This window comes from Cucumis melo, chromosome 3, assembly GCF_025177605.1.
Source record: "Cucumis melo cultivar AY chromosome 3, USDA_Cmelo_AY_1.0, whole genome shotgun sequence".
Classification (NCBI taxonomy): Eukaryota; Viridiplantae; Streptophyta; class Magnoliopsida; order Cucurbitales; family Cucurbitaceae; genus Cucumis; species Cucumis melo.
The window spans coordinates 26,430,749-26,458,727 of NC_066859.1; the positions used below are offsets into that span (position 1 = coordinate 26,430,749).

Consider the following 27,979-nt stretch of genomic DNA (forward strand, 5'->3'; position numbering starts at 1 on the left):
TCCTTAGGCTTGAAAGTCACATGCTTCTCGACTTATGTTTTAGTTTGTTTCGAACCAAATGATACTGACAAAGTTTCTTATATTTGTAACGCTCCAACCCAAAATCTAGATCAAGGCACCAAACCATTACCAACTAGAGATGAATTTAAAGTATAAAGATCAAATTTCACACTTTTAAGGTACAAACATGGACTAAAATAAAACAATAATCTTTAGTATATAAAGATGAAATTACTAGACAATTTTTTGGTTAGCTGTCAGAAATAACCATTAAAAAAATTTCATTTTCCTACAAATAACACGTTTTTGGGTCGATTATTTAAAAGGTCATTTATAAATACAGTTAAATAAATCAAAATATTTACAAAATATAATAATTTATATGATAATAGTCAATCTTGGTCTTCTTGGTCTGTCACAATAGATTTTGATATTTTATTTTAATATTTTCAAAAAAAATTTCATTTAAAATAATTTCTTCAATTTACTGAACTGCTACAAACTGAGACTAACTATTAGTTGATGGATCAATAAGTATTTTTCATTAGTGCAAGGGTTATCAAGTCAAATTATTCCAAATGGGACATATTCAAAATTCTTTGCCTTTTCTCCCCATTCGAATGAGAATGAATATGAAAAATGGTTGAATTCACCATTTCAACTGAAGCTACCGTTCTTCTCAGTTCCCCCTGGAGCCAATGGAGCTTACACCTCGGCAACTGATGGCCTACAATGGCATCGACCCACCATAGCTCATACACAAAATTCGTTGATACTAATGCGAGCAGAGCTATGCCAAGATGAGCAAGAAAGAGGCGGACATTGCCTCCGAGAAAGAAATCGGTGTTCTGAGAACAAATTTCAAGCCAAGTACCCTATCTCTAGAAATATCAAAAATAGAAACTTTTTTTAAAATATATATATAGATTACAATAATTTTAGATGAAACATTGAATGCTTGGATAGATTGCATCCAAGATAAATACATATAATATAAGGGGTATTGATTATTTTAATTTGGATTATAATATTATGCATCAGATGAAAAATGATAAACACTGTAAAGGTAAAATAGTAAAAACTATAAGAAATAGTAAATAATAGTGTTTATTTTACTAATAGGCAGTCTTGAATGACCCATTCTTCTTGTTCAAATGACTATAAATTTGTTTGTGCACTTTTGAAAAAGGGTCTTTCAATTAGCATATGATTACTTATAGTTAGAATGAGGAGCATCACCCTTTTACTTTGTTGAACTTAAAAAAAGAAATTCTGATTTTAAATTATGGTTCCTTCAATAACCATTTAATTTTTTGTTTCTGATTTTTACCTTTGTTTTGGTATGCGTTTGTAAAAACTATGTCCAGTTTGTGAATACCAAAAAATGTAGTTTTTAAAGAACTTGCTTGAAGAAACGAAAAATGATGAAAAGTTCAAGTATATGAATGAATTAACGAGGAAAATTTATTGTATCAACATTTAACACAAGTTTTCAAAAGTAAAAAGGCTATCTTGTAACATGGACGTCCTTATAATTTCAGAATTTCAAGATCAAAAAATTGTTATTACCCCAATATCTCGAGATAGTTCTGTCAAAGCATGGTAGAACAGAACTCATATAGAATTTGAAATACAGTTGTATATCAAAATCATACAGAAACCAATAACAGCTTTGGCGATATCAAACGAAAACAGTGACGGTCTGTGGCGCAAAATAGGAAAACACAAACTACATTGACAGCACCAGACTGATTTTACTAACCTTGAATTGAGAATAAGAAAGAAAAAGTGAATACCAAATGGCATATGCGCTTGAACTTCACTTTTTCCCCCCTCTTTTTGCCGGTGCACTATTTGATCTCGCAATTCTTCGTTTCCGTGTCATAGCAAACTCTCCAAACTTATGACCAACTCTTCCTTCAGTGATCTTACAACGAACAAAATTTTTCCCATTGTAAACTCGTACGGTGCTACCAACGAATTCCGGCAGAATCATAGATCCACGTGACCAAATTTTCCTGTTCATAAGAGGTTCTACATTCTTCTTCATTTTCATCAGGAATGCATCAACAAAACCGCCCTTCCATATAGATCGTGGCGACATGAACGAAGAGAAAGATGATACTGTGAAGAATGAAGATTAGAGATTTGTGAAAGGCAGAGACGTGAGAGTTGAAGAAGAAGATGAAAGAATCGTGGAATCTAGGGTTTCCTTTTTTTTTTTTTTTTTAAGTTAAATCATTGGGTTTTACTATTGTTGGACTTTCCAAGATTGATTGGGCCTGAGTTTTCCTTCTGCCCTTTTTAATTCGAGAAATTTTAGGATAATTTCTAAAATGTAATTGTATATTATTTATTACAATGTAATTAAGGTAATATTTTCTAATTATTTTCGAAAATCAATCATATTAAATATTGATGTTAATGTTAAATTGGTCCTAAAAATAGGAAATTTTAAGTGCTTTTTTTCTAAATCACCAGATAATTAAATACATCGTAACATTTTAAAAAATTTGTAAATATATCAAAATCTAAATATTATAAACTATTATCATAGATAGATTTTTCTATATTTGTAAATTTTTTAAAATGTTGTAATATACTTAATTATTTTGAATCTAATTACTATATTTATAATTATCACAAATTTGATCGGATACCAAAATTAAGGGTTTAGATTTGAAAATGTTGATATTTAATTCTAGTGCAATTAAAATTTTCCCATAATAAATTTGGATACAATTTTTTTTTCTTAAAATATAACTCAACCACAAAATAGTTCAAAACAAATGAACCCAACTCAAAGCTTCTATGCCATTTGAGTAGTTGAAACCAATTTCTCATGGTTTTGGAATACAAATTTCTTTCATGGGGAAGCAATTGTGAGATTTTCTTTGTTCAAGCTCTGTGTATTAGAATCATCCAAGTATATAGGTTATCTTATTTTACGAGTTTAAATTGTTGAATTTTGATTCAATCACTCCATTCTATATTGGTCACACATCATATATGTTAAGAATGAATAAAGCTGTCACATTTGTTTCCAAAATATTTGATAGTGTATCACAAAATATTTTAAAACTAGTCAAATGACTGAGACTTGATGCTATATTTAACATCATGATCTTTATAAACTTCTTTATCACAATGTTCGAGCTAATGCAAACTTATAACTTTGGGAGCTTTCTTCGACGTAGGATTCATGACAATTGTGACGCTAATTTTCTAGAGAATAAATGGTATCGTATGGAAATGTTAAAGAAAGATATGGAAGAAGATTCTACGTATAGAGATGGGGGGTAAGGTGGGGATATTTTTCTTAGAATTACTATTTTCCTATTTGTAATTTGATGGTTATTCTCTTTTTAGTCCACTTTTTTTTTTCGTAGTTTCTAAATTTATTCTTCACTTTTAATAAATTTGAAAAGAAAAAAAAATCTTGCTCATTCCTATCTTTCCCCTGTGTGTGTTTTTTATTAAAACTTTTAATAAATCAACTTGTTTTTTTCTCACCTAGAAGATCACCAAATATATAATGGTTTAATTTGATGCTTAATCTCTTAGTTTTTATGATTATTTATTAAAAAATAAAGTAGTAACTATTGATTTAAGTTTATTTTAATCATACTTGCATGATCTTATCAATATCATTTCTCGTTCATATAAATGTTGTTTTTGTCCATTCGTGTACTCTTCTTACCCTTAGGCTTGAGAGTCACATTTCTACCATTATATCTTAGTTTGCTTCGATTTAAATCTAGCAAAGTTTTTTTTTAAATAAAAAAAATTTGTAACACTCTAATCTTGAATCTAGACTAAGACATCAAATTTATAAACTGAGACGAACTTAAAGTGGATTAAAATAAAACAACAATATGTGGAATATAAAGATCAACAATAACATTGGGTTAGTAAGTCAAATTATTCCAAACAAGACATATCCAGAACCTTTTGCTCTTGTTTTTGCCTTTTGGATTGAAGATCAAAATATAAAAAAGTATGTTCTACTCACAATTTCAAGTAAAGCAATCGTCTTTTGTTGTCATCAATTTCCCCCAAACCTAATGGAGCTTAAGCTTACACCTCAGCAATTGTTAGCATACAATGGCAGCGATCGATCAAAGCCCTTATATGTGGCTTTGAAAGGCCGCATCTACGATGTCACAAAATCAATTTTATTGTATGGTCCTGGTGGATCGTATAGCATGTTTGCCGGCAAGGATGCAAGTAGAGCTCTGGCCAAGATGAACAAGAACGTATTGGACATCACCTCTTCGCTCGTGGGCCTTTCTAAGAAAGAAATCAGTGTTCTCAATGACTGGGAGAAGAAATTTCAAGCTAAGTACCCTATTGTTGGCCGAGTTGTTTGAGTACTTAAACACATAACATCATAATTGTAATTTCCTGTAACTCTTAAGTGAATAACTATATGGAAATGTTACAGAAAAGTATTATAAAAATAATTTTTGTTTTCTAAAAATATGTTGTGATAAATGATAATTTATGATTGAATACTTGGTGGTTGATTGATTGAGGGAGGTATTCATGGGAGGGGAGAGTTGGAGTTTCAAAGTCCAATATGAATGAGTTACTAAACAAAAATTATAGTACTATAGTATTATTAACAAGACAACTAAGATTGATTTGAGTGTAGTCCGGTTAATGAAAAAAAAAAAAGTAAGTAGTTGATAACTCTTTCTCTTGTAATAACAATTCTTTAATATGGCAAATCACAGTTGTGGAAATGTCATAAATTTGGTTGATATGACTCAAAATTGGAGGTTCAAATTCAATTGACCTAACCAAGATCAAGTGGATGGCCCGGTGCCTTTTCCAAAATGATATTCCTTTGGGTCCCCATTTAATTTTGGGTGAGTCATTTGAATTATTCGGAATGGGACATATCTAAAAATCTTTTGTTCCATTGTTTTCCTTCGATTAAAGATAAAATAAAAAGGAGAAAGTGATTGAATTCTTCACTTTCAGTTGAAGCTACCGTCCGGCGTCCCTCATTCCGATCAATCCCCTCCAAGCTAATGGAGCTTACGCCTCGGCAACTGTTGGCCTACAATGGCACCGACCCATCAAAGCCCATCTATGTTGCTATGAAGGGCCAAATCTACGACGTCACATCAGGCGGTTCTTTCTACGGCCCCGGTGGTCCCTACGCCATGTTTGCCGGCAAGGACGCGAGCAGAGCTCTGGCCAAGATGACCAAGAATGAGGAGGACATCACGTCTTCGCTCGAAGGCCTCTCTGAGAAAGAGATCGGTGTTCTCAACGACTGGGAGAACAAATTTCAAGCTAAGTACCCTATTGTTGGCCGTGTTGTTTCTTAAACATGCAAGTTTACGAGTTTCGCTGTGTGGTGTTTGTTGAGTCATCGTAGTTTTCAGAAGTATTAAATGAATAATCGTTCAACTCTGAATATGGGATTGTTAAAATGACTGTAAAGTTTGTTGTGCTTGGTTTAATAAGGGTCTTCAATGGCGGATTGGTATCAGTCTGAACTGCTTGGTGAAATAAGAACTTGCTTACTTATCTCAGCTTAGTTTATTATCAATTATCATATGATTTCTTATGGTTTGGAGTCACTGATTCTGTACAGACTCTTGTTATTCTCGATTGTTTCTGGTCATTTGTCGGGTTTTATTTGTTTCAAAATCCTAAACTATGTTTGTCTATGTATACCTAGTTCTTGTCCAATTTTATCTTTAAAGAAAAAAGTTAAAAAACCTGGGTTTAGTTTTTGGGACAGTATAAGGTTGATTCTGAACACTCGAGTGACAATTTCTTCGAAGTCTGTGTACCTTTCAAATTCATGAACTCCACAGTGTTTTTCATCCATCTTTTCTCTCAATAGGAAACAAAAGTTCACTAGAATTGCTATTACAAGAGAAAGAGTTCACTAGAATTCTAGTTATTACAAAAGTTCACTAGCCTTGAACTCCAAATATTCAAGAAGAACTGAAGAAGATTGAGAGGACAGCCAAGTGAACAGAAATCTAGAAAAACCTGGTTTTGATTCTGAAAGGTTGTCCACATAACATTCATAGAATGAAGTTTTTAAGATACTAGGGAAAACCGCCAAGCTTCTTCCAACATGGAAATAGGACCCAATGCATAAAATTATTGACATCCTCCAGAGTAAAATTTTACAACTATGTCCACCACACCACCCCAGAGACAAGTAGATATGTAGGCTCCTGTTGTAGGGTTGTATAATTTGGATTTTAGGGTTGGTCATAAAAGGGAGTTCCATTTCCATAGGGAACAAATGTACTTCATTGTGGGTCATGGGCCATGGGAAAGGTCTGGAGGATAGTTAATGTACAGACTAAGATTAAGGATTTCAGTATAAAAGAATTTTACATGGTCTTTTTTTCTCTTTTGAGGGGGGGATAGGGAACAAAATTTATTAAAAAAAAATGACATTCAACCTAGGTCAGGGGGAAAAGAAGTAACCCACTAATCAAAATGAAAGATAGGATGATTACAAAAAATCTGATTAAGGGTGCTTCAAATGGAAGCTCTATACTGTACAAAATCAACCCCGAATAGAAGGAAAAAACCATACGTTGCTGTTCATCAATGAAGTCTTTAGTTTCCTTTTATTCAAGTAGACTATAAAAGGTTTCTAGTACATAACAGACACTAGCCAAGAAAATTACCTCTAGTGAGGACTGAGGAGCTCCGGAAGGCAGTCTGTAATATTATTTACTGAGCATTCTGGCAAGCCAACCCTTAGACGCAGAATCAAAAGGGATAAATTAGTGGTTTGAAACTAAGAAAATTAGGATTCCTTCCTTGTTCTCACTCTAAATTGGGCATATAAACTTCAATATGTAAGAAACCAATGGAAAGACTTTCCTCTCTGTGGCTCTTTTCCTTCACAAACTAGCTTAATCATTGGCAAATATGATCATGGGGCTCTATTATTCAGCTTGTAGAAGATGGACTTGCTTGAAAGGAACCCTGATGCTTCCAGATTTCAAGGTCTTACTATATCAATTTATTCTTCAGGCAAATTCAAGTATCAAACAAGTTTCTTCTCAGTCCTAAATCCCACCCTCGATTGCCAGAGTTTCAGCATTCTGAATAAAAAGGATTTTTTAGTAGACCAACAAGAGGGGAAGGAAGGGAAGGGGAGAGAAGCCTACTCCCAACTAGCTAGAAGATGGGTTGTAACTGGTACCAGAGCGTTTCCCCACCCCACCCCACCCCACCCACCATTTGAAAAATAAAATCCAATCCAATAATATTCTTCATTGTTGTTAAGTAGTTGCCTAATCTCTGTCGACTTAGGTTCCAAAAATTGTTTGCGTGGGAGTTACCCCCACGAAGAAAGCCAAGAGAAGTAGGCTGGAAAGTGTTTATTCAATGATGTTGCCACCTTGAATCTGAACCTATATGGTCAACATATCCCGAAACATATGAGAATTCACCTTCATGCTGTAGAATGCATTTGAAGAGAAAACTCAACAAATACAATGGTTAGTGAACAAAGGTAAATTTTATCAACAGTAGAAACCTACCCAAAATGAAACTTTGTGAAGAGTGGTTTATGCCATTTGAAGTAGATTCTTTCACGTTTTTAATCTCGTCATTTAAGGGAGAAAAACAAGCTCAGATCCCTCTCGATCTCTGGTTTTTCTTAATTAATCAATTAATTTTTTTATAGCCATAAAACTCTCATTTTCATGGTCATAAAGTTATTGGTTTATGTCGTAAACTCTTTTCTCCCCTTCTGTTGTAGCATATCACTTCACACAGGTAAGAACGGAATAATTCAGATTGGTTATTCTTTTTATGTTGGTCAAATTGGCTGTTTAATATCTTCAAAGATCATCAGATAATCCATTCAATTCAATCGAAGGTAGAGAGGGCAGCCTCTGGTCTTCACTGTTATTGCTTATTGTCCATAAACCAAGCCTGCCCAAAGACCAGCTCCATCTAACAATCTTCTGAGCCAATGTGGATATCCACTAAAAAGGGGAAATTGTAATAGAAACCAATATATCGATGTATGACACGTAGAATTCATGAATGAGAGTTGTATGTACTATTATATTACTAAGTTTTTAGGAAAATCGTCAATAAGCTTTCCAGTTAACAATTACATGTGTTCATCCGGATTTAAATAATAACAATAACATGCAGCCCCATTGGGAAGACAAAAAATGTAGTGTATGAGCTTCATTAGGCATTGCCAAAAATAAAAAATTAAGTTTTTGTTTTTTCTTTAAATTAAGCTTATTTCAATTTATTTTTTACAATAATATGTGTCAATCTTAACTAAAATACTTACATTCTTAGTCAATTTTTAAAAAAAATTAAAAACTTATTTTTTAGAGGAAACTTTCATTAATCGTGCCCATGAAGTTAGCTATTTTTCAATATTCCAGGCTTGCCCTTCTGTCTTTCTGTCTTTTTCCTCTCTTTGCTGCGATTTTCTATGGTATTTCTTCTTTTCATTTCTTTCCCTCGTCTTTCTTCCTTCCCTTGTGTATAAAGAATCTGAAAAAAATCGTTTAGATTGGAGTAGTCGAATCTAAACAATCATTTACAGAAGAGTTAAAAAAAATCGTGTAGATAAAGCTAAATGATCATGCAACAAAAGAATCTTGACAAACTTCGTTTAGATTTGTACCAAAATTTTGAAGAAAAAATTACTTTACTTTGGCTACCCCAATCTAAAATCTAAAGGATTTTGTAGACAAATTAACGATAGAATTGAAAAAAATAAATCGTTTAGATTTGGATTTAGCTATACAAATTCAAAAAACAAAAAATGATCGTGTATCAAACAAAATATTTTTTATATTTTCTATTGTAGGCCGATAGGTTTTTTTCGTTTTTGAAATTGTTATATTTTGCCGCTTTTGTTATATTTTTTAAAATATGCTTCTTTTATTCTCAAATTTTGACATGATCTTTAAAAGAGGATACCGAAATAAAAAGATATAGAGATATTTAAAGAGTTAAGGAAGAATCAAATTGGCGATTTCAGATCCTAAAAACATAATCAAATTAACCTAAAACAAAGTTTGTGGAATTTCAGGAAAGTAGGCATTGATTTTGGTGTGCGGAAAAAGATTCCTTTGAAACACGTGGCATTTTAATGAATTAAATTAAAATGCTTCAAATGACGGCAGCCCAAAATTGGGCGTCAGATTTGCTTAGGACAGAGAGCCAACTAATCTTTAAACATTGCATTTAGACAAAGAAAAACGAACAAAATTCTATCTCCCCGCCATTAAAAAACTAGCATTGCCTTGTCCCCACTTCCACGGAACCATTAAGATCCTCCCACGTGTCCCTCCTTCCCCTTACAAACCCCCCTTCATCTTTGAGGTTTATTGTATTATCCTTGAGCTGATATTCAATCACCCAAAAGGGTGTACTACTCTCGTATCTCTGGCCCATTGATGCTTCAATTGACTTAAAGTTTTGTTTTACAAGTTGTTTGACTGCTTCCTTGTGAAATCTTGTCTTGTAATGAACTAATTACCCTTTTCCTTTTTTCATTAATTGAATAGGGAAAATTATAGCAGTAAAAAAAGCTAGATCTGAAAATGGGGTTTTCCCCATTTTATTCAAGTTGTGGTTGGTCAAACCACCTTGAGGAAGAAGATGTCTCAGCTTCTTTAATTTGAAGTTTGAACACTTTTTTTTCTCATCTATTCTGAAGTTGTAGAGTGTTTTCTTCTTTTACCCAGATCGGATTTTTGAGATTGATTGAATATCCCAACTGTAAATTGAAGCAACTCTGTTGGTTTTTGTGTTCATTTTTGGAGCTATTGAGTTTTCATCAATGGTGGCTAGTTTCGTGATTAACCCAGCTGAGGCATTACGAATTTGGTAGAGGGGTTGCTTCATCTGTTTGATTTTCAAGCCAATAAGGGTTTTTTCTCTCCTTTATTTCTAGGAACTGGATGCTGAAATCCCTTTGATTGACTAGTTCAGGATAGTCAAGTCTGTTCTTTGAACTGATGGTGGAGGAAGAGAAGCTTAAAATTTCTGTTGAAGACTTGGAAGAAGATGAGCCACAGAAAGAGTCTAATGTCTCTATTGGGTCAGCTCTTTATTGGTTCAAATTACTGGTTACTGAAATGCATTGGAGTTTTGTGTTTGGAGTGGTGATTGTTTATGGAATTAGTCAAGGATTGGGTGGAGCACTTAACCGTGTCTCCACCAAATACTATATGAAAGATGTTCAGAAAGTACAGCCATCTGAAGCACAGGTTTATTCAGGCATTACCTCAATTCCATGGATGGTTAAGCCTATCTGGGGTCTTTTCACTGATTTAGTCCCCATTCTTGGATACCATAGACGGCCTTATTTTGTTTTTGCAGGTAAATTCAACTGCCGTGACTTGTTGCTACCCCTCGAATTTCTGTCTGGTTCAATAAAATGTAAAATGCGAAGCTAAGAACAAACAAAATGGGAGTTGTCGTTTGAAAGGGTGTTTTGAATTTTTGCTACTTTTAGATCATTAAATCTCTTGACAGTGAGAAATTTTCAAGATACTGTGCTTAGTTTCTAATTATTATAGGTTCTTCACTATTTTATAAATTGTTTCGTATCAAATCTATGATATCAATTGCCAGCATAAATGGTCTGCAAAGGTTCCCATGCTTTGTCTTAGTATTTTCTTTGAATGCTTTGAATAGGCTGCTTGTTCTAACAAATTTTCAGTATTCTATTTTGGACCTGTTCATTTGGGAAAAAAAGAATTCTTCTGCAAGAAATCCTTTTGAAATGTCCTGAAACTAAGCCATTAGCTATTTCATGCCTGCAAGTGAGCTACATCTGAAGCTTGCAGATATGCTGATTGCTGAACATCAGTGAAACATTTTGTCCTTATGTTCATAAAAGTCTGCTTGGTTGCCACTTTCTCCTACTTAATTCCTTTATCACTTGTCATATCATTTCTAAGTCGATCAGATGGTGAAATGTCTGTAATTTCCAGGTCTTCTTGGTGTGATCTCTTTGCTTTCGTTAGCCCTACACGAGAAGCTGCATCTTGTGCTCGCGATTTTGTTGTTAACAGCGGGAAGTGCCAGTGTAGCCATAGCAGATGTAACCATAGATGCATGTGTAGCACAGAACAGTAACATTCATCCTACCCTTGCAGCTGATTTGCAAAGTTTGTGTGCCTTGAGTTCTTCAATCGGAGCATTACTTGGATTCTCGATTAGCGGAATCCTTGTTCATCTGATAGGCTCTAAGGTTCTCTATTATTTATGAACTCTTTGTTGCTTCATATTTGTAATTTCAAGGCTTGATTCTTTCATTGCTTGGGAGATTTACTTTCTTTTCTCTGTTAGGGAGTATATGGTTTGTTAGCAATACCTGGAGGGCTTGTATTTTTGGTTGGAATTCTACTTAATGAACCCCATATGCCAGACTTCAATTACAGACAGGTATAGGTATTCTATAGCATCTGTTATGTGTAATGTCTTCCCTTTGCTTCGGTTCGTAACTTCTTACTTCGTCTCCTGGAATCAATCAGGTAAACGAAAAGTTTGTCGGTGCTGGGAAGGCTATGTGGTCAACGTTAAAGATTCCAGATGTGTGGAGGCCGTGCCTATATATGTATCTATCTCTTGCATTGTGCCTTGACATCAATGAGGGACTCTTTTATTGGTACACAGACTCAAAAAATGGTCCGAAGTTCTCTCAGGTAATTTTCCGTCGTTGAACTTCTTTGGATATTGGCAAAACTCTTTGTATTTCCAAGCCGTAACATCTAGGATATTGACACCTTGAATCTTGGTTAAGTAAATGAACTTTGACCTGGCTGAAGTCAAGTTAATAATCAAGATGTGTGAATTATGCAAATGGTTCATGTCTTTTTCAGCCAGATGAAGATATTTTTTTTTTCTTACTTTGTTCACTTTATCTTTTGGCTTTAATGCAGGAAAATGTTGGTTTCATTTTCTCAATTGGTTCAGTTGGGTCTCTTTTAGGAGCTTTACTGTATCAGTATGTTCTCAAGGATCATCAGTTCCGCGACTTGCTTTTCTGGACTCAATTGATTTTCAGTTTATCTGGGATGCTTGATTTCTTGCTTGTTTTGCGTTTGAACTTGAAATTTGGAATACCAGATTACTTCTTCATTGTTATAGATGAGAGTGTACATCAGCTTGTTAACAGGCTAAAATGGATGCCTCTTCTAGTCCTCAGCTCCAAGCTTTGCCCAAGAGGCATTGAAGGAACTTTCTTCGCTCTACTTATGTCGATTGACAACGTTGGACTTCTCTCAGCATCATGGGGAGGCGGTTTCCTGCTGCATATCCTTCAAGTTACTCGAACGAAGTTCAGTAATTTATGGCTAGCCATTTTGATTAGGAACTTATTGCGACTTTCCCCTCTCTGTATGCTGTTTTTGGTGCCTAGAGGTGATCCAAATTCTTCGATTCTTCCAACCGAGCTGCCAAGTTCTGAAGTCGATAACGATACTTCTGAAGAAGCCGACAACATTGAACTGGTTTCCCTTGTTAATGGGATGGACATAGATAACCAGAAAGAAGCTTTCTGATACTGAGGCTAAAATGGGATGAAGCTGTTTGTAGATATGATCTAAAAGCAAGCAACCAAAAAAGCAGAAGGTAGATTTGAAGTTATGAATATCTATTTATCTGCTGAATGCCCCTTTCATTTTCCACTTCTGTTGCATAAAAAATTTTGTATTACATTTCTAATTACAGGATGTGTTAATGCTTCACATGTAAGATTCAAAGATAAGAAAGGACTCAAATTCTTGGATTATTTTCTTACATAACAATGAAATATCAACTTATTCTTCTTCCTCTCAGTTTGGTTCAACACAAAATATCTTTTCTGAGGTTGAAAATATGCTAAGACTTTGTTGCTGAAATTTTATGGATTAAGTTGAAAATGCATCTTTTCACATTGAATTCTGAAGGTTCCATTTTTCTCATTTGACTTTTTTCCTTATTATTGTTCAATTTATTACCTACATGGTTGTTTCCTAACCATAAGAAAATTTAAATTTCTTATTTTGTTTGCAAAAAATGGTTTCATATGAAGGACAAACGAAAATGAAAGTTTACATCTGATAATTGACATAGAAGGAACTATTTGCTAATATTTTAAAAAAAATGGAAAAAAAGATAAATATACAAATTCACAATTTTGATAAATATTACTTTCAAGCCTTTTGAAATTAACTTTAAAATCGATATTAAGAAAATCTTAAAACTACATAATATGAACCACTTTCCTCAATCTTCAATAGTGCTTTCATGTAGAATTTTCTGTATCTTCGCCTTCAAGGTTGGAGATTTGCCTTTAGAGAAGAATATTTTGTAGCGGAAAAGTTAATTATGAAAATGAAATTAAAAATCTAGGAAAAGATCTCTACGAATTATTATTATTGGTAAAAAAAAAAAAAAAAGGTTTCTTCCATTTAATGGCAGATTTATGAATCTCATTTAGCCGTCTATCGGTGTAGATTAGCTACTTATAGCATTTACTTTTGTTTTCTTTTTAGATGCTAAATTTAATCACAAATAAATAACAATCAATTTTTTTTAGAGGACGATTAGGACAAGGACTATTTTTTGAGACAACAATAACCACCGTCGCCTCGGTGAATATTATCTTGTAGCTACTTATTGCATTTACCATTTTTTTATTATTTGCGCAAGTTTATAATATTTTCTTTTCAAACAAAGATAATTTAAAACTCAAATACATGTTATGGTAGTTCAAACTAAAATACTTTATATCCTCAAACACAAAATATTGTAATCTAATTATAATAACCAAGGACTACATCAGCCAACCTTTTGTCTTAAATGTCCCTTGAAATTAAAGATGTCATATCAATATATGTTAAAAGCTCTTTAAAGTCTTTTTGGTAAAATAAAATTTATAGGTGAACTAAATGTCACTGACTTTAAGATTCTTAATTATCATATCCTAAAGAATCGTTTAAATGAGGAAGGTTTGAAAGATAAGTTGAAATAAGACAGTTTATATGCTTTTCTTTGTAGTGATGTATAAGAATATTAGACTCATCCAAAAGTGTTTTCTGCATCTCTTTTTCCTTCTATTTCTTTCTCTATTTAATATAAATAAAACATGAGTATAGGCAATGTCAGGTTTATAGTTCAATAAAAATAATTGAAAAAAATATGTATAAATGTTGAAACTTGAACCTGGATATAGAATAAACACCATTTATTTCTGATTCGTATCAGTATTATTCTTTAAAGATAGGTAGTACCCATGAGTGTGGATGAAACCATAACCAAATGGTCGAAAGAATGATGAGTGGAAGCAACCATGTGCTGGAGAAGATGTAATATTTTTTGAACTCTTGGAAAGCGTTGAGACAAAGTAAAGGAAATTTAAAACTCTTATACCAAACGGATTTGATTTTCAAGTTGGGATATAGGGAATGGTAAGGAAAATGTTGTGATACAAACGTAATATTTAGTATAAACATGATCATGGGAATTTTCATTTCAATGGGGAACATTGCTTCCTATCAATTAACACCTTACCATACACATGATGAGCGAAATTCCCCTCTCCACAACATCCATACCATAGTTTTCTTAAAACATGAACTGTCAACAAAAATTACGATAGGTTGTTTTTCTCGACACCTGACCTGGCTAAAACTCTCGCATCCCTTGATTGCGATAGACCGCATTCAGTTTTTGTAGAACACTTTGCTTGGCAAAATCTGATAGAAGAAATTTTCTTATTTTCCTCGTTTTCTCCTATCCCTATCCCTTTCTTTACCTCTATCTCGGTCGTGATCATCCCTTTCTCTGCTCCCACTCTTTTCCCGGTCCCTGTCTCGTGATCTTTCTCGCTCTCTGTCTACATCATTTTCCCTGTCTCTGTCTCGGTTTGATGACTTTCGTACTGGGCTATCACTGTGGCTCTGGCTACGATGCAGCTTCCTTGATGACTCATGGCTATCATCCGGTCTATCCCTCCTCTCTGAACAGGTACACAGGAAGGGGATTTTGAGTAAAGATACCAACAACAAACTCATACTATAATAATTTAACAAATGTTTATAATCTATTGCAACTTCAAGAGAGAATACGTGTTTACAGGCGGGGGCGCACACAACAACATATATTATTAATCACGTAAAATTTCCCAAATGCATCATTTTGGGTGGAAAAATGTGAATATAATTGCACACATAAAAATGACCAATCCTATCCTGACTCTAGGCCACTGATTCTGAACAGAGTAAAAAACGGCAGTTTTCCCCCACTATGACACTTTATCTACGACAAGAAACTAAAGTAGATAAACACGTAATAAACTAAATACTAGAACTTAACTAATTTAACTTAATAAAGTTTCAAAAAGATCAGATCATAAATGAACTTAAAACAAATCTAGAATGTTCTGTCAAAAAGTTATGAAATAACACTTACTCTTCCTTGATGCAGTCTCATTGGAATCTGACAGTCCGTATTCAGATTCTAGTTGTTTCCGATATATCAAAACTTTCCTCTCGATTTCCTCTGCACTTTTGATGCCCCGTTCTTCTAAGGATTCACGGTATTCGATCAAAGCCACTTCTACACGTCTTAACTTTTGCCTGACACAATAAATTCATATGAACACATGCAGCAAAATACAAAAGGATTTTTGTAGATCTTTTTTAGATGTGCATAAAGCTAAAAAGCTTCAATATAATGACACACTTATTGAAATGCATGGATCAATAACCAGCAGGGCAAATAAGCCACCAGTTTTAAATTTTTACAAACAAAGAAATCGTCAGCTTTAGAAGTTGACTGTGTACCTCTGCTCTTCATTCAACCCACTATCAGGTTGCGTAAGGGCACTTGGCTCCGTAGTAATCTCCATCTCATCAGCTTTACTAGGACCATCACCTGCATTTTCACTTCCAGAAGATGAATAACTTAAGCCGAGACCCCTAGAACCACCTTTTTGCTCATTGTCACTTTCATCATCCTCCCTAGCCCATTTAGAGGCAGGCAAAACAGGATCATTTTTCCCAGACTTTGTGAAGCCTTTTAGTTCAGGCTGTGGAATGGAAAGAGTTTGAGCCAAAGGCACAGAACCCATCCTTTGGAAATCTGCCTCATCATCCCCAAAACGGCTCCAACCCGAAGTTTCTGCTGGACCTCGTTCAACTTTAGTCTCTCTTGAGCTACTTGAATATCTTCCAGAATGAGAATTACTATATTTTAAGTCTTCATCAAGTTCATATCCACTCAGTTTTTCTGCCTCTTCAAGACTTAGTAAACGCGCAACCATCATTTCTCTACCACCAACAAGAGACAACCCATTATGCCTGCACCGTCTTTCCAATTCTCCAAAGGGAAGATTCATCAACTCCTTCATAGCTCCTCCTTTTCCCATCGCCAATTCAGCATCTTGATTGATTTTATTCCCATCTCCTAAATCATCACAATTGGCCTTCCGTTCAATCTCAGGGGCATCACCACATAATGAATGAAAAGGGATCACACCAGAGTTTCCCAAGCGAAGAAACGTGGCTCGCAATCCATTTACATAAGCATCTGAGAACAGAAACCAATCGGACCACACTTGCAATAATTTCAATACCCGTTCCTGCATAATCAGAGACGTATAATCAAATTAGCAAATATAGGAAAAACATAAGTTGATCTCCAACAGCTATAGGTGAAATAATACCTTGAGGGCTTCTGCCGTAATTCTCCCTGTTATGCTGCGATATAGATCATTGAAGCTCTCAATGATGTCGGGTAATGTTGCTTCAAATTTCGTGCGGTATGCAGATGCATTCTTTACAGGAGCGCTACTGTTATGAAGGATATCAGACACAAGCATCAACCTTGCAACTTTGGTTGGAATAGGAGTTTCTCTAAGCGTTAAAGATTCTGTTAGAACTTCAACTATCTGCAATTTTAAAAAGTAAATGGATCAACAAAATAAACAAATTTCCTTTTAAACTTAACACAGAAATACAAGCATAACACAGATCACGAGAAAGTTGAATACATTTTTTTTCAAGAAAACACAATTTTCATGGATGAAATAACAATAATGAATAACATAGTGGTATGCTTTTCATGCGGAATTCTCTTTTTTTTCTCTGAGAAACAGAGAAGCAGTTCATTCAAAAGGCAACCACACCAAAAAAAGAAAAGAGAAGAAGAAGAAGAAGAAGAAAAGAAAAAGAGGAGGGAGAAGAATGTATTGAAAGTAGAGACGTAGAACAAACACAAATTTACATGGAAAACTTAATACAGGGAGAAAAACCACGATACTGATATTTCTTATTATTTTTTATGATAATAAAGGTACAAAGGGGGAAGTATTTATAGGCAACACGAGCCTTATTAAAATAATAAAGAACTAGAGCAAAGTAAATCTTAACCACCCTTAGGCTTTCAAACTCTACGATTGTATAGAAGAGGAATAATGAAAATAATAAACCTGAGAACAACCATAAATAAATCACCCTTAACAAACAGATGAATGAGCAGCCTAAGATGAAAAGGATGATCTAAGAAGTAGAAGAAAAGGCATACGCATAAAACAAGCTGGTAGGTTTTAACATCTTAGCAAGTAATATAGGTTTCAAGAAGGATAAAGAAAACTATCCATATTTGTTCACATGCAGTTCAATAATTGCCTTAACGCCAGAGCTACCTCTCCAGCTGCATCAGCATTATCCAAAGCAAACCCCATTGCTTCCTTTATCTGACTCCTTTCTAGTGTCAATGCCCGAAGCATGTCCTCAAACTCATCCCTTTGTGAATCAGTTAATGTTCTTTCAAGCTCCACGCGCTATAGATGACACCACACCCACCAAAAAAAGAAAGAAAGAAAGAAAGATAAAGAGAAAAATCAGTTAGGTAGATTACATAATGAAGAAATTATAGAAATAACATCAAATTTTTAAAGTGACAATTACTCTGCTTCTTCCAGCAGCATAAGTGGGACCAGACTCCTTCTCAAGTTCTGGGCTTTTAGCAGTTGGAAGAGGTGGCGGAACCCATCTGTAGATTTAAAATAATTAACATTTATGGCATTTTTTCAAGGGTCTGACATACATTACTATATAAAATAACAAATTAGATCCTGAAATTGCCCCTGCAAATAATTTCAGACGGACATACCTCCCACTACCAGTTATCATGATAAAAGGTTCAGTTCTCCACCTTTGAAGAGTATCCCCCTATATTCAAGTAGAAATAGAAGGCACATGTAGACTGTAAAGCAGAGATATCCTTGGTCTCTAAATGATAATTTGGATTAGAATACATAAGACATTTACCTGAGCGAATGAATAAAGTCGCCAAACATAGTAAGTATGTTCTTTTGAACCAAGCTCAAACAAGAAGCTGAAGAGAGGATTTCCCCGACCCCTCTCCATAATAGCTTGCTCAAAAACACAACCTCCATCCAGAACATAAAGAGCCATAGTGTCAATGACATGGCGGAGATGATCCTCCTCAGGTGGTTCAACAGTAATATCAGGAATGTTGGGTGTCAGAACCTAGCAATGCCAGTCAAAACATCAGTAAAGAAAATAGAGTCTATTTTCAAATGGAGAAAGTAAAGGGATAGACTAAGATCCAAATGCAATGAACAGGGAAGGGACCATATTCAATTGAGAATGCAAGTCTCAAAGGCTAAGGCGCCAAAAGCTAAAATGTCTAGAGACAATCATGTTTATAAATATTGCTCCCTACACCTACCGTAACTACTTAGACATGGAAGCAATACTGTTATGCTTTCTAATCCCAAATCTACTTAAAAGAGGCTTAAATATGTAAATTACAACTCTAAAACAACACAAGCAGTTCAAATTATACTATAGCAAGGGCGAGCATTGCTTTTTTTTTCTTTTAGGGCTAGCAATTGCTTAGATGTGCAAGAATTGCATTAATGCTCAACTCTAAATTTACACCCAAGTCATTAATAAATAGCTTCCGCCCAACACACATCCAATATATATTAAAAGAGGAGAAATAACATGACATATCAAGAGGTCCGAACAGGAGTTCTTTTTTCTAAAAGGAAACACACTTTTTATTGAAGTAACGAAAAAGAGATGATGTCTATCCAAGGAACAAAACCATTGGATCCGGAGATCCCGACAGTAAAAATTAAAAATAAACTTCAATGATTTATGGTTAATGATAATGTTGTACAACTTAGCAACTAAAATGGCTCGCAGATTGGCGAGACCTCATCATAATTCAAATATCCATCAGAATACTTTACCTCTTTGTCAAATAAAAAGTCTTCAAATTCTAGGGAGGATGGTCAACTGAAGGTAGGAGAATTCGAGAATTGAAACTAGAAACCATGTGATTACTAACCTACTCAAATACCAATTGAGCTATGCTCGCTTTAACGGGGATGGTTTATGCAATAATATTACCATATGCAAACATAGCATTTTGACAACCAATTTCAACCATAGAGCGTAAAACATAATGGAAGTTAAGGTAGAAATTAAAGGTATCTAACCAGTTCAGAATTTTGATTTGGGACAGAAGTGACTGGCGGTCCTGACGAGCCAGATAAGATAACAGTGCCACCCTGTCAATCAAAGAAGGTGAAATCAAAAGGTGTCGAATTGCTCTAATTTACTACAAATGTAAATCCAGTAGAAACAACGAACCTCCTTACTTCTAATGGCCATATGACCTGGAGGAGGCGCAGGTAATGCTTGGGAAGGAAGAGCAACAGACTTTCCCCATCCAATTTTCAGCTCATACCCATAAACCACAACTCCTGCACATAAATGTTTTAACCAACTTATACTTTTCTTCTCCAGATACGTTTAAGAGTACTACACAAAGTTTTCATGGTTAATGCCAATTTTCTAAACACCAATGATAACGATTTTGAAATGACGAAGCAAAACTATATATTAATAAGGAAACATAGAAACTCAAGAATAAAATTCTGGAATCTTGAGTCGTTTGCTGAATTAATAATTCAATTATCATTATATAGAATCACATTTCAACTGCCCAAAAAAAGAATCGTATTTCAAGAATGAAATGGGTCAATTCGATAAAAGAATTCAATTTCAATAATTCAATTATCAAAGTCAGATCACCCTTCCCCCACACCGCTGAACGGTTGGTTAGAGGTATTCTAATCCAGGTTTTGGGTTCAAACTTCAGTAGGAATTCCTAATTAGAGACAATCTTTTTATGTCATTCTTAAATCACCGATTGAACCAAAAGTTTAAGATGTTAGGTGAAGGCAAATTTAATTACATATCATCTAACACTCTCCTCCCTTATGGGCTTGAAATATGAAGAAAACCCAACATGTGCAAATGAATATTAATTGGGGAGGAAATAATATTGCAGGAGCTGAAACACAGACCCTCCTTAAACCACCTACTCTAATACCATCTTAAATCACTGATTAACCCAAAAGCTTAAGTTGATGGTGAAAGGCAAATTTAACTATATATCATCTAGAAGTCATCTAAATAGAACTAAGACATGTAAAATCTCTTGGTGGAGTGGACATGTGTGAATCCCATGCCCTATAGAAACATGAGTGAAGTATCAAAAGAATCAAAACTATTGCATAAAACAATGAAACCACGGAAAAAACTGATTAAAAAGCAAATATCATTAGATAATTATTAATAATTAAAAGAAATACCATAGTAAAACATAACTATTCACAATAGTTAACAAGAACTATGAGGCAGTAAATCCAAAATATAAACAAAACAAACCCTGCATTTCATCCTTTGCAGCCTGTCCATCAGCTCTATTCATGAAAGCTACAAATCCACAATTTCTTTGCCGTCTTCGTTCCTCCTCTGTCCTTGGCCACATTATCTTTACACTAGCAATTGGTCCAAATCTTCCAAAAGTTCGAAGGAGAAAATTCTCATCAACCTAACAAGGTTAAGATAAAAAGTGAGATGGATATTTTTCTATGCTAGTAACGAAGAAACAAGATACAGAAGAGTACAGAAAAAAGAGTACCTGTGGAGATAAATTTCCTACATAAAGGTTAGTCGTTTGAGGATCTCCATCATCAAATGATCCAGGGAACTTTCCACTGGGATCAAAGTCATCAGGCAGTTCATCAAATCGACTAGATGGCTAGACATTGAAGAACAGAAACACGGTACATTAGATGTGTAAGAAAATTGACAAAGAAAATAAGTTAAATCTTACATAAGAGAGTATAAAAAAATAACAATAAATATACCACCCAGACAAACAGATAGACGTGCACGCGTGTGTTACATAATGGAATACACAAAAGAAAAACATTTTAGTGCACAAATTGTTATTTAACTTAGTTAAAGTACCTCCTCAAAAAACTCATTATCTGGCTTAGAACAAAGAACTACATCAATACGAATCGAAAAAAATGAACTGATGAAAAATTTGGTCCCTGCTATCTATGAGAGATTAAAAAGGTATTACACGTGCTGCTGAAAACACTTACTATTGAGATTTCTCCATGGCGTCCTTCACGCCAATGTTCACGATCTTGATTTCGTCTTTCTCTCAGCTCTTGCTCATGCTTCAGCTCCTCCATAAAATGATCGATGTTCCTAGACTTCCCCTTTTCTTTCTCCTTTGGCTTTTCCAGCTCCTAGATGTTGTAAAATAGTTCAGAACAAAATACATTCCTACAGACTTCATCTGAAATGATAAAGAAACATGATAAGCAGATTACCTTCTTGTCAGATTCTTTTCCCTTGGATGCCAATGGAGGTGGAATGAAAGATGGCACATATCTGCAAACAAGTATCAAAGATGAACCTCCAACTCAGTATAGATTGCTCGAATGAAGGGAGGGAGTAAAGGCAGCAATAAATTTTGGCCATTCAATTCGAGCACAGTTCTCAAAAGTAGCTTTCTCATATTAGACCTTCTTTAGGTGATCCCACACCCACTTAAAGCAATACAAACACTTCTGACTACCTAATAAATTACTTAATGAATTAACTAAATTGAATTGGTTAAGCAAACATTTACGTAAGTACAAAAGCGATCTATGATTAAGTTCTCCTTCGAACAACATCAATTGAAGAATCCCAGTACCAAGTTCCAACTTTGACAAGCTATCTTGTAGATTTAGCACACAATAGAAGGAATCACAGCCTGAAGCATCAACGAAAATGGATTTTTGGGTTTCGAACCCTGGCCCCAATAAAAATTTGAAGCACCTCGTATGCACTCCATGCCTACAAACCAACAGTTGGTTACCCTTCTTTCTATCATTCTTGATTGGTTGGTTCATCCAAAAGGGATTTTTGGGTTTGGGTTCTGATAATATCCAAGAGTTTCTCTTGTAGATCTCATCCATATAAAGCTTCGGTTCTCCCCATCAGCATGCCTCGACTTTCTCCTCTCTATAAACTAAAAATCCAAGTTAACTTATTTGCTTAGCAAGTTTTGTATGAGACTGAACACCCAGCATCATCTCCAGAGACATTCTTCTTTTATATTGAGCCTGCAATGGTATGTTCTTTGCAGGTAGTTGGAGGAGGATCTTTGATCATTTCCTGCAAGGTTGCGCTAGTTCGGAGTCGATACTTTAAGTCATCTCAGGATGCTTCATCTCTTAACCAAATTTCTGTTCAAATTTCAATGATAAAAGAGTTGCTCCTAAACTCTCCCGTTCAGCAAAAGCAGGAGTGTGGTGGCTTTTTGTTTTTGCAGTTTTACAGTGGCATCTCAATCTTCATTGTGATTTAAGGTGAAAAAAGGCCCTCCATTAGTAGGGATTAGAGAGAAAACTAAAATCTGAGAAAATAAATTGATAGTAAAAAAGGATTAATTGAGGAATTATCCTAATTAGCCTTAGTCTCCCTACATAAGGAATAGTAGAATTTTTAGAGGGGATGATAAACCGTCTAGTTTCTAAAGAGGTTTCGGAAGTTGTAAGGTTTAACACTTCTTTTATGGGTGTATGTTAATCAAGCTTTTTCTAGTTAGCAGCCTAGTCTTATTCGAGTATATTCTCGTAGGTAATGTTGGGACTACTTTAGCGTTTTTTCTTCTTTTTGTAAGTTCATGTACATTCTTTCATTTTTCTTAATGATAGTGCAGTTTCTTATTATTCTCGTTTATTTTTATTTATTGAAAAAAAAAGGCTTATTTCCACACCATCTCTAAACAAAGATAAAGAAGCTAAGCAATTTCAACTTCAGAAGTGAATCCAAGAAACATTTATGATTTACCATTGCAAACAAAATAAATCTAGAATTCTTTTCTTCCAAATATTTTGAAGAAATCACATGAACCTTTTGGGCAACATTTTTTTTATAGAAACAACTGCTTTCATTGAAAAAAAAATGAAAGAATACAAAAGCAACAAAAAAACCAAGCCCAAAAGACCCCAAGAAAAAGGAGTTCCAACTAAATGAAATATTGCCTAGGGAATATTGTGAGGCTCCAAAATCACTAATTGCCTCAAAGACATCCCAACTCTTCAACGGATCTCTCCAACCATCATCAGAAGTTCTTCAAAATAAATAACTTCACTCAATCGCTTCAAAGATGAAGCTCAAGCTCTTCTCTTCTCCACCTCACCTAATCAAATCAAGATTTTTTTACCAACTTCTCACCTTATCACCTTATCAAATCAAGATTTCACCAACTTCTAGTTCAAAAAACAATTCCACCAATAGGGTTAACCTAGAGGCTTTTCTGCCTGAAATCAGACCATTTAACATGGACGAGCCTCCTTGTTACTGGAGCTTGTTCGGGAGATAGATTAGTTCTCTTTTGGAAGAAGTAAGAATGTTAAAGAATAATAAAACTTTCTTTTTTTGTTGATCTATACTGAAATAAGAATGACAATCCTTTTTGGTGGAAACAGGAAAGATTTTCATTTCTTTCCCTTCAAATATTGTGTTCCTTCTGAACCACGACCAAAATGATGCACTTTTTTGTTTCCTTCAAGCGTTGGTCCACACAATAACCAGTAGCATAAACCAAAAGTCAAAAACAACGAAGTAAGAATAGGAATAATAACCCATTTTTCACTTCCCAATGTCTCTCAGAGCCTAGAATTCCCTCACTTTCCCCTTTGGCCACCATGCCTCAACTGAGCCCCATTGACCATTTCGTGTTGTCAAAAATAAATCTAATAAATTGACACAATGTGCACTTCAGTACACCCCCACCCCCCCAAACATGGGCTTTTTTCCTTCATATAAGATATCAAGATTTCATTGGTTAGACGAAATTTACAAATGAGTGGGGAAAGAAGCCCAAGCTATTGAAAATTACGTAAACCAGCCCAAAATGCTATTCCCTCAAATCAATCTGACTACTTAAGTACTCAATTGGTAGGTTGTAGTACCTACAAAAACCATCAAATGTTTCATCTTCAAACCCTCTATATAATTTTGAAGTTGTTTCTGTCAAACACTACATCATCCCCCACCAATTGCATCACTAAGATAATAAAAATTGTTAAAAAATTTCCATGAAAATACTGAGACGCTAAAGCATCTTAAAAACAGCATGCAGGTAGTTTTAGTTGAAAGGCATTGGAAAAACAAATGAAGCCACCTCCTCACTATGAATCACATAGTAGTTTGTATCACGATGGATTTGAAGGCACCTTTCTTACATGTGTTTGTTGTGTCTATTCCTCCATGGCTTAAGAGTCCAGAACAAGAAATTGACCTTTTCAAGCTCCTTAAATTCACCTGTAAAGCTTCTTTCATAGCAAAGGCCGTGTTCAGCCTCTTTCTACATTTTCATTGTTTTGGTGACATTGTCTTGCTTTGTATACCAAAAAAAAAAAGAGGCATACATTATGCCAAGATGTTGCAACAACTTGGTCAGGTTTATAATTGGCCTAAAGGCACATTTGAAGACCTAGATGTGAATTGACTTGCAAGAAAGTGGTTTGCATTAGTTGGCCAATTCTATTGTACTCCATAACAAAAGCAGAGGAATATTTGGATCACATTCTTTGCGTGTTTGCGAATGTCATCTAGAATTTTTTTTTTCTTTAGACTTTTGCCCTCTTGTTTGATCGGCACAAGGACATCAGGGATTTGATCCGAGAGCTCCTCTTCCATCTGTCTTTTCGCAGAGGTTAAAAATGTTCTTATAGTTTGTTGGGGGTGCACTATTTCGAAGATCGTTTTGTGCACTTAACTTTTTGTACGTCATTGTATTCATTCATTTTTCCTCGATCAAGATTGTTGCCTTTAACATACTACACAATGTTTTTTTGTATGTCATCACACACACACACACTCACAAGCACGCAAAATAGACTTCTGGGGCTTAAGTGCAAGGTGCAAAAAAAGGTGTAGGCTTTTTTTCATGAGGCACACACACTATATATAAGTACTATATGAAAAGGAGAGCATAGTTGAAGTGGGGATATGGAAAAACAAGCCCTAAAGTTAAACATGAGGAATTTTGCATTTAGGCCTAGTAAAATATAGTTGATAACAAAGGAAAAAACCCTAATTGTTATTATTTTTCTCAAAATAATGAAAGAACCCCAAGGCCCAGAGCTTTGGGCCTCACCTAAGGTGCACGCCTAATATGAGACGAGGCACCATCCCCTAAGCTTCATGCCTGGGACCAAGAAGTCCATCAATAGTACTAAAGGTTAACCTTGATTTTAATTTTCTAGTCTTGTCTATCAAAGTTTAACCTTCATTTCATAACAAATGAACCTCAATGAAGAGACTTCCTCAATTACATAAAATGATTTTTTTTCTTTGATAATTACATAAAATGAAATTCTCTCTATCCTTGTAACAATTTTAAAATCTTTCTTTCGAATAAGCACGTGGTGCAACGAAAAACACTTGCAATTAAATTCTAACTTTCCATGAGAAAAACCAGGTTTCTAAAACCTTCTAACAAGATAGTAATTTCCAACTTTTGGAATAAATCATTCCAAAGATGTATGTTTCCCCTAAAACAATTAAATCCCTTTTCAGAACTAATGCAAGTAGTAGCCAAAAATGCACCAATTATAGATACCCTTACATTGCAAAAACGGCTAAGCAGGTAAAATCTTCAGAGAAATAAACATGCAAGAAACTTAAACTATTAAAAAAAAAAAAAAAAAAAAAGTGAAAATTTTCTTCTTTTTTTTCTTTTTCTTTTTTATATTATATCCATGTGAGCGAGAGCAAGGTGAGAAACAAAATACCAAGACTGCAATGCTAGACCAGCTGACTGTTGCAACAAGAACTAAGAATAACTGTAATATGAAAATAGGCAGTCATTTGTAAATCAGATACTAATATCTACCACAGTAGATAGCTGAATTCAAGAATCTGAACTCACCACCGACTAGCAAGCCTCGTATAATTCAATGCATTGTACAAGATTATATTATGAAAAAAGGAATGAGGACCTTTGAACACAATGACAGGTCATAATGACTCCCTAATTCTTTTACGTAGCTGAAACAGTAAAGGAATTGAAATGTGCTTAGCATCATAACTGAACAACATCAGGGCAGTGTCTTCTAGTTAAATCTATAACTCTCTATTTTGTGCAACCTTTTCATCATTGTTATATTAAAGATTAGAAATTTCGAACAAATCTTGCCTCGTCAAAATAGCATGAATATGGTTAATCAAAAGCATTTCTTTACCTACTTCCCTTCTTTGGAACAGATACCCCATCTTTGGACTTTTCACCTGCCATCCGGGAACGAATAAAAAGGCCCATACTTTTATTAATGTGTCCCCAAAATAATAGAAAACTAGCTATTTATCCACATTGCTGATATAAACAGAACTATGAATTTAAAAGCTTCTTCAGTAATTAACAAGTGCGATAAAAAGATTTGTAGTGGCACTGACCCTCAGATTCACTCTTCAATTTCTCGTTGGGGTTGATAGTTCCTCCACGAACAAAAGTCTTAGACCCAGGTGCATTGTCCCCTTGAAATGACTCCACAAATTCCGCATACAATCGAGCAGTTTCATCTTCCTCTCTCTATAAAATGTAATGAAATAAAATTAATGAGACTGGTCAATGTCAGTTAGTGCCTCAGATAGTGAATTCGCTTAATGAGTTAGACCAAATACCTTTTTCTTTGCTTCTTCTTCCTCTCTGTGTTTTTGGAAAGGAGTCTTCTTCCGAGTGATGGAGAATGAACTCATGTTTGCATCAATTTCTAGACAGCATTAATAAACGTTAATTACAGACACAGTAAAAAAAACCCCACATCAAAACTCGAAACTCGATTCATAAATCACTGAGCACGACTGCTATATGACTAGTAGAATGGGATTGCTTGCTGATAAAGTTCAGAACAACCCAACACGCCTGGATTAACGCTCTTGCAATTTACGCACTAGCATAAAAGCAAAGTAGCCAGGAATATTTTCCACGAACGAAGCAGAAATTAAGAAGACCAAACCCCATTTCTCAAAGAAAAAAAAAAAGACCAAAGCCAAACAAATTAAACCCCTTTTTCGAATTCAGCTTTCTAAGAAAGACTTCGTCTAGCTGTTCAGTCAGTGAACCACAATAAAGCAACAGCAACACGCGAATCGAAAAAAAAGAAAAAAAACATCAAAATACGCGACCTAAGATTGATAAGTTGAAAACCGAACATAAACCAATAGTCTAACCAAGAACCCAGAGAAATAATCATCCAAGAAAAGTAACTCATTGATACGAAAGCCAGCTCGCTTGGAAGAACAATAAACATCAGAAAAGAAAAAAATGATTCCGCATCGAAGCACACAGTAGAATTGGTAGAAAAGGATGAAAGGAAAAGATACGACTTACAATGAAAATAGAGAGACGGAGACAAGTGCTAGGGTTCCGGCAGAATGGAAGGATAATCAATGAAGGTTTGAAGTGGTTTTCCGTTGGGGACGGTGGCGCGATGACAAGAAGGAGGGGGCGGAGATAGAAGAAAAAGGGGTGAGATTTGAGTTGGAGTGGAGAAGAGCAGAAACAGAGCAACCCGGGAAAATTAGTAACTATGTTACCCTTACCG

The 27,979-nt window shown here is 34.8% G+C and overlaps 4 protein-coding genes and 1 long non-coding RNA gene across 5 annotated transcripts; 3 read left to right on the plus strand and 2 right to left on the minus strand.

The window, feature by feature from the left end:
- Positions 1 to 523: 523 nt before the first annotated feature.
- Positions 524 to 2,276, minus strand: LOC127148466 (uncharacterized). The gene is made up of 2 exons (XR_007819468.1): positions 1,763 to 2,276; positions 524 to 881 (listed from the first exon to the last, which is right to left on the minus strand). It is a non-coding gene; the product is annotated as an uncharacterized LOC127148466 (long non-coding RNA).
- Positions 2,277 to 3,910: 1,634 nt separating this feature from the next.
- Positions 3,911 to 5,581, plus strand: LOC103488357 (probable steroid-binding protein 3). Its single transcript, XM_008447053.3, has one exon. The coding sequence runs from the start codon at positions 4,065 to 4,067 to the stop codon at positions 4,368 to 4,370; it is 306 nt and encodes a 101-aa protein (XP_008445275.2). The 5' UTR covers positions 3,911 to 4,064; the 3' UTR covers positions 4,371 to 5,581.
- On the plus strand, positions 4,784 to 5,581 carry LOC103488356 (probable steroid-binding protein 3). Its single transcript, XM_008447052.3, has one exon. It carries the CDS (start codon positions 5,037 to 5,039, stop codon positions 5,337 to 5,339), a length of 303 nt encoding a protein of 100 aa, XP_008445274.1. The 5' UTR covers positions 4,784 to 5,036; the 3' UTR covers positions 5,340 to 5,581.
- Positions 5,582 to 8,029: 2,448 nt separating this feature from the next.
- LOC103488355 (probable folate-biopterin transporter 2) lies at positions 8,030 to 12,821 on the plus strand. Its single transcript, XM_008447050.3, has 5 exons — positions 8,030 to 10,356; positions 10,974 to 11,233; positions 11,332 to 11,427; positions 11,517 to 11,687; positions 11,925 to 12,821. Exons 1-5 carry the CDS (start codon positions 9,993 to 9,995, stop codon positions 12,543 to 12,545), a joined length of 1,512 nt encoding a protein of 503 aa, XP_008445272.1. The 5' UTR covers positions 8,030 to 9,992; the 3' UTR covers positions 12,546 to 12,821.
- Positions 12,822 to 14,372: 1,551 nt separating this feature from the next.
- Positions 14,373 to 27,941, minus strand: LOC103488567 (protein RRC1). The gene is made up of 18 exons (XM_008447365.3): positions 27,766 to 27,941; positions 27,057 to 27,145; positions 26,829 to 26,964; positions 26,618 to 26,663; positions 21,704 to 21,764; positions 21,470 to 21,619; positions 20,998 to 21,117; positions 20,742 to 20,907; positions 19,659 to 19,771; positions 19,505 to 19,576; positions 18,303 to 18,524; positions 18,145 to 18,203; positions 17,940 to 18,024; positions 17,675 to 17,812; positions 16,694 to 16,918; positions 15,813 to 16,609; positions 15,439 to 15,605; positions 14,373 to 14,986 (listed from the first exon to the last, which is right to left on the minus strand). Exons 2-18 carry the CDS (start codon positions 27,129 to 27,131, stop codon positions 14,742 to 14,744), a joined length of 2,877 nt encoding a protein of 958 aa, XP_008445587.3. The 5' UTR covers positions 27,132 to 27,145; positions 27,766 to 27,941; the 3' UTR covers positions 14,373 to 14,741.
- Between the last annotated feature and the right edge of the window lie 38 nt (positions 27,942 to 27,979).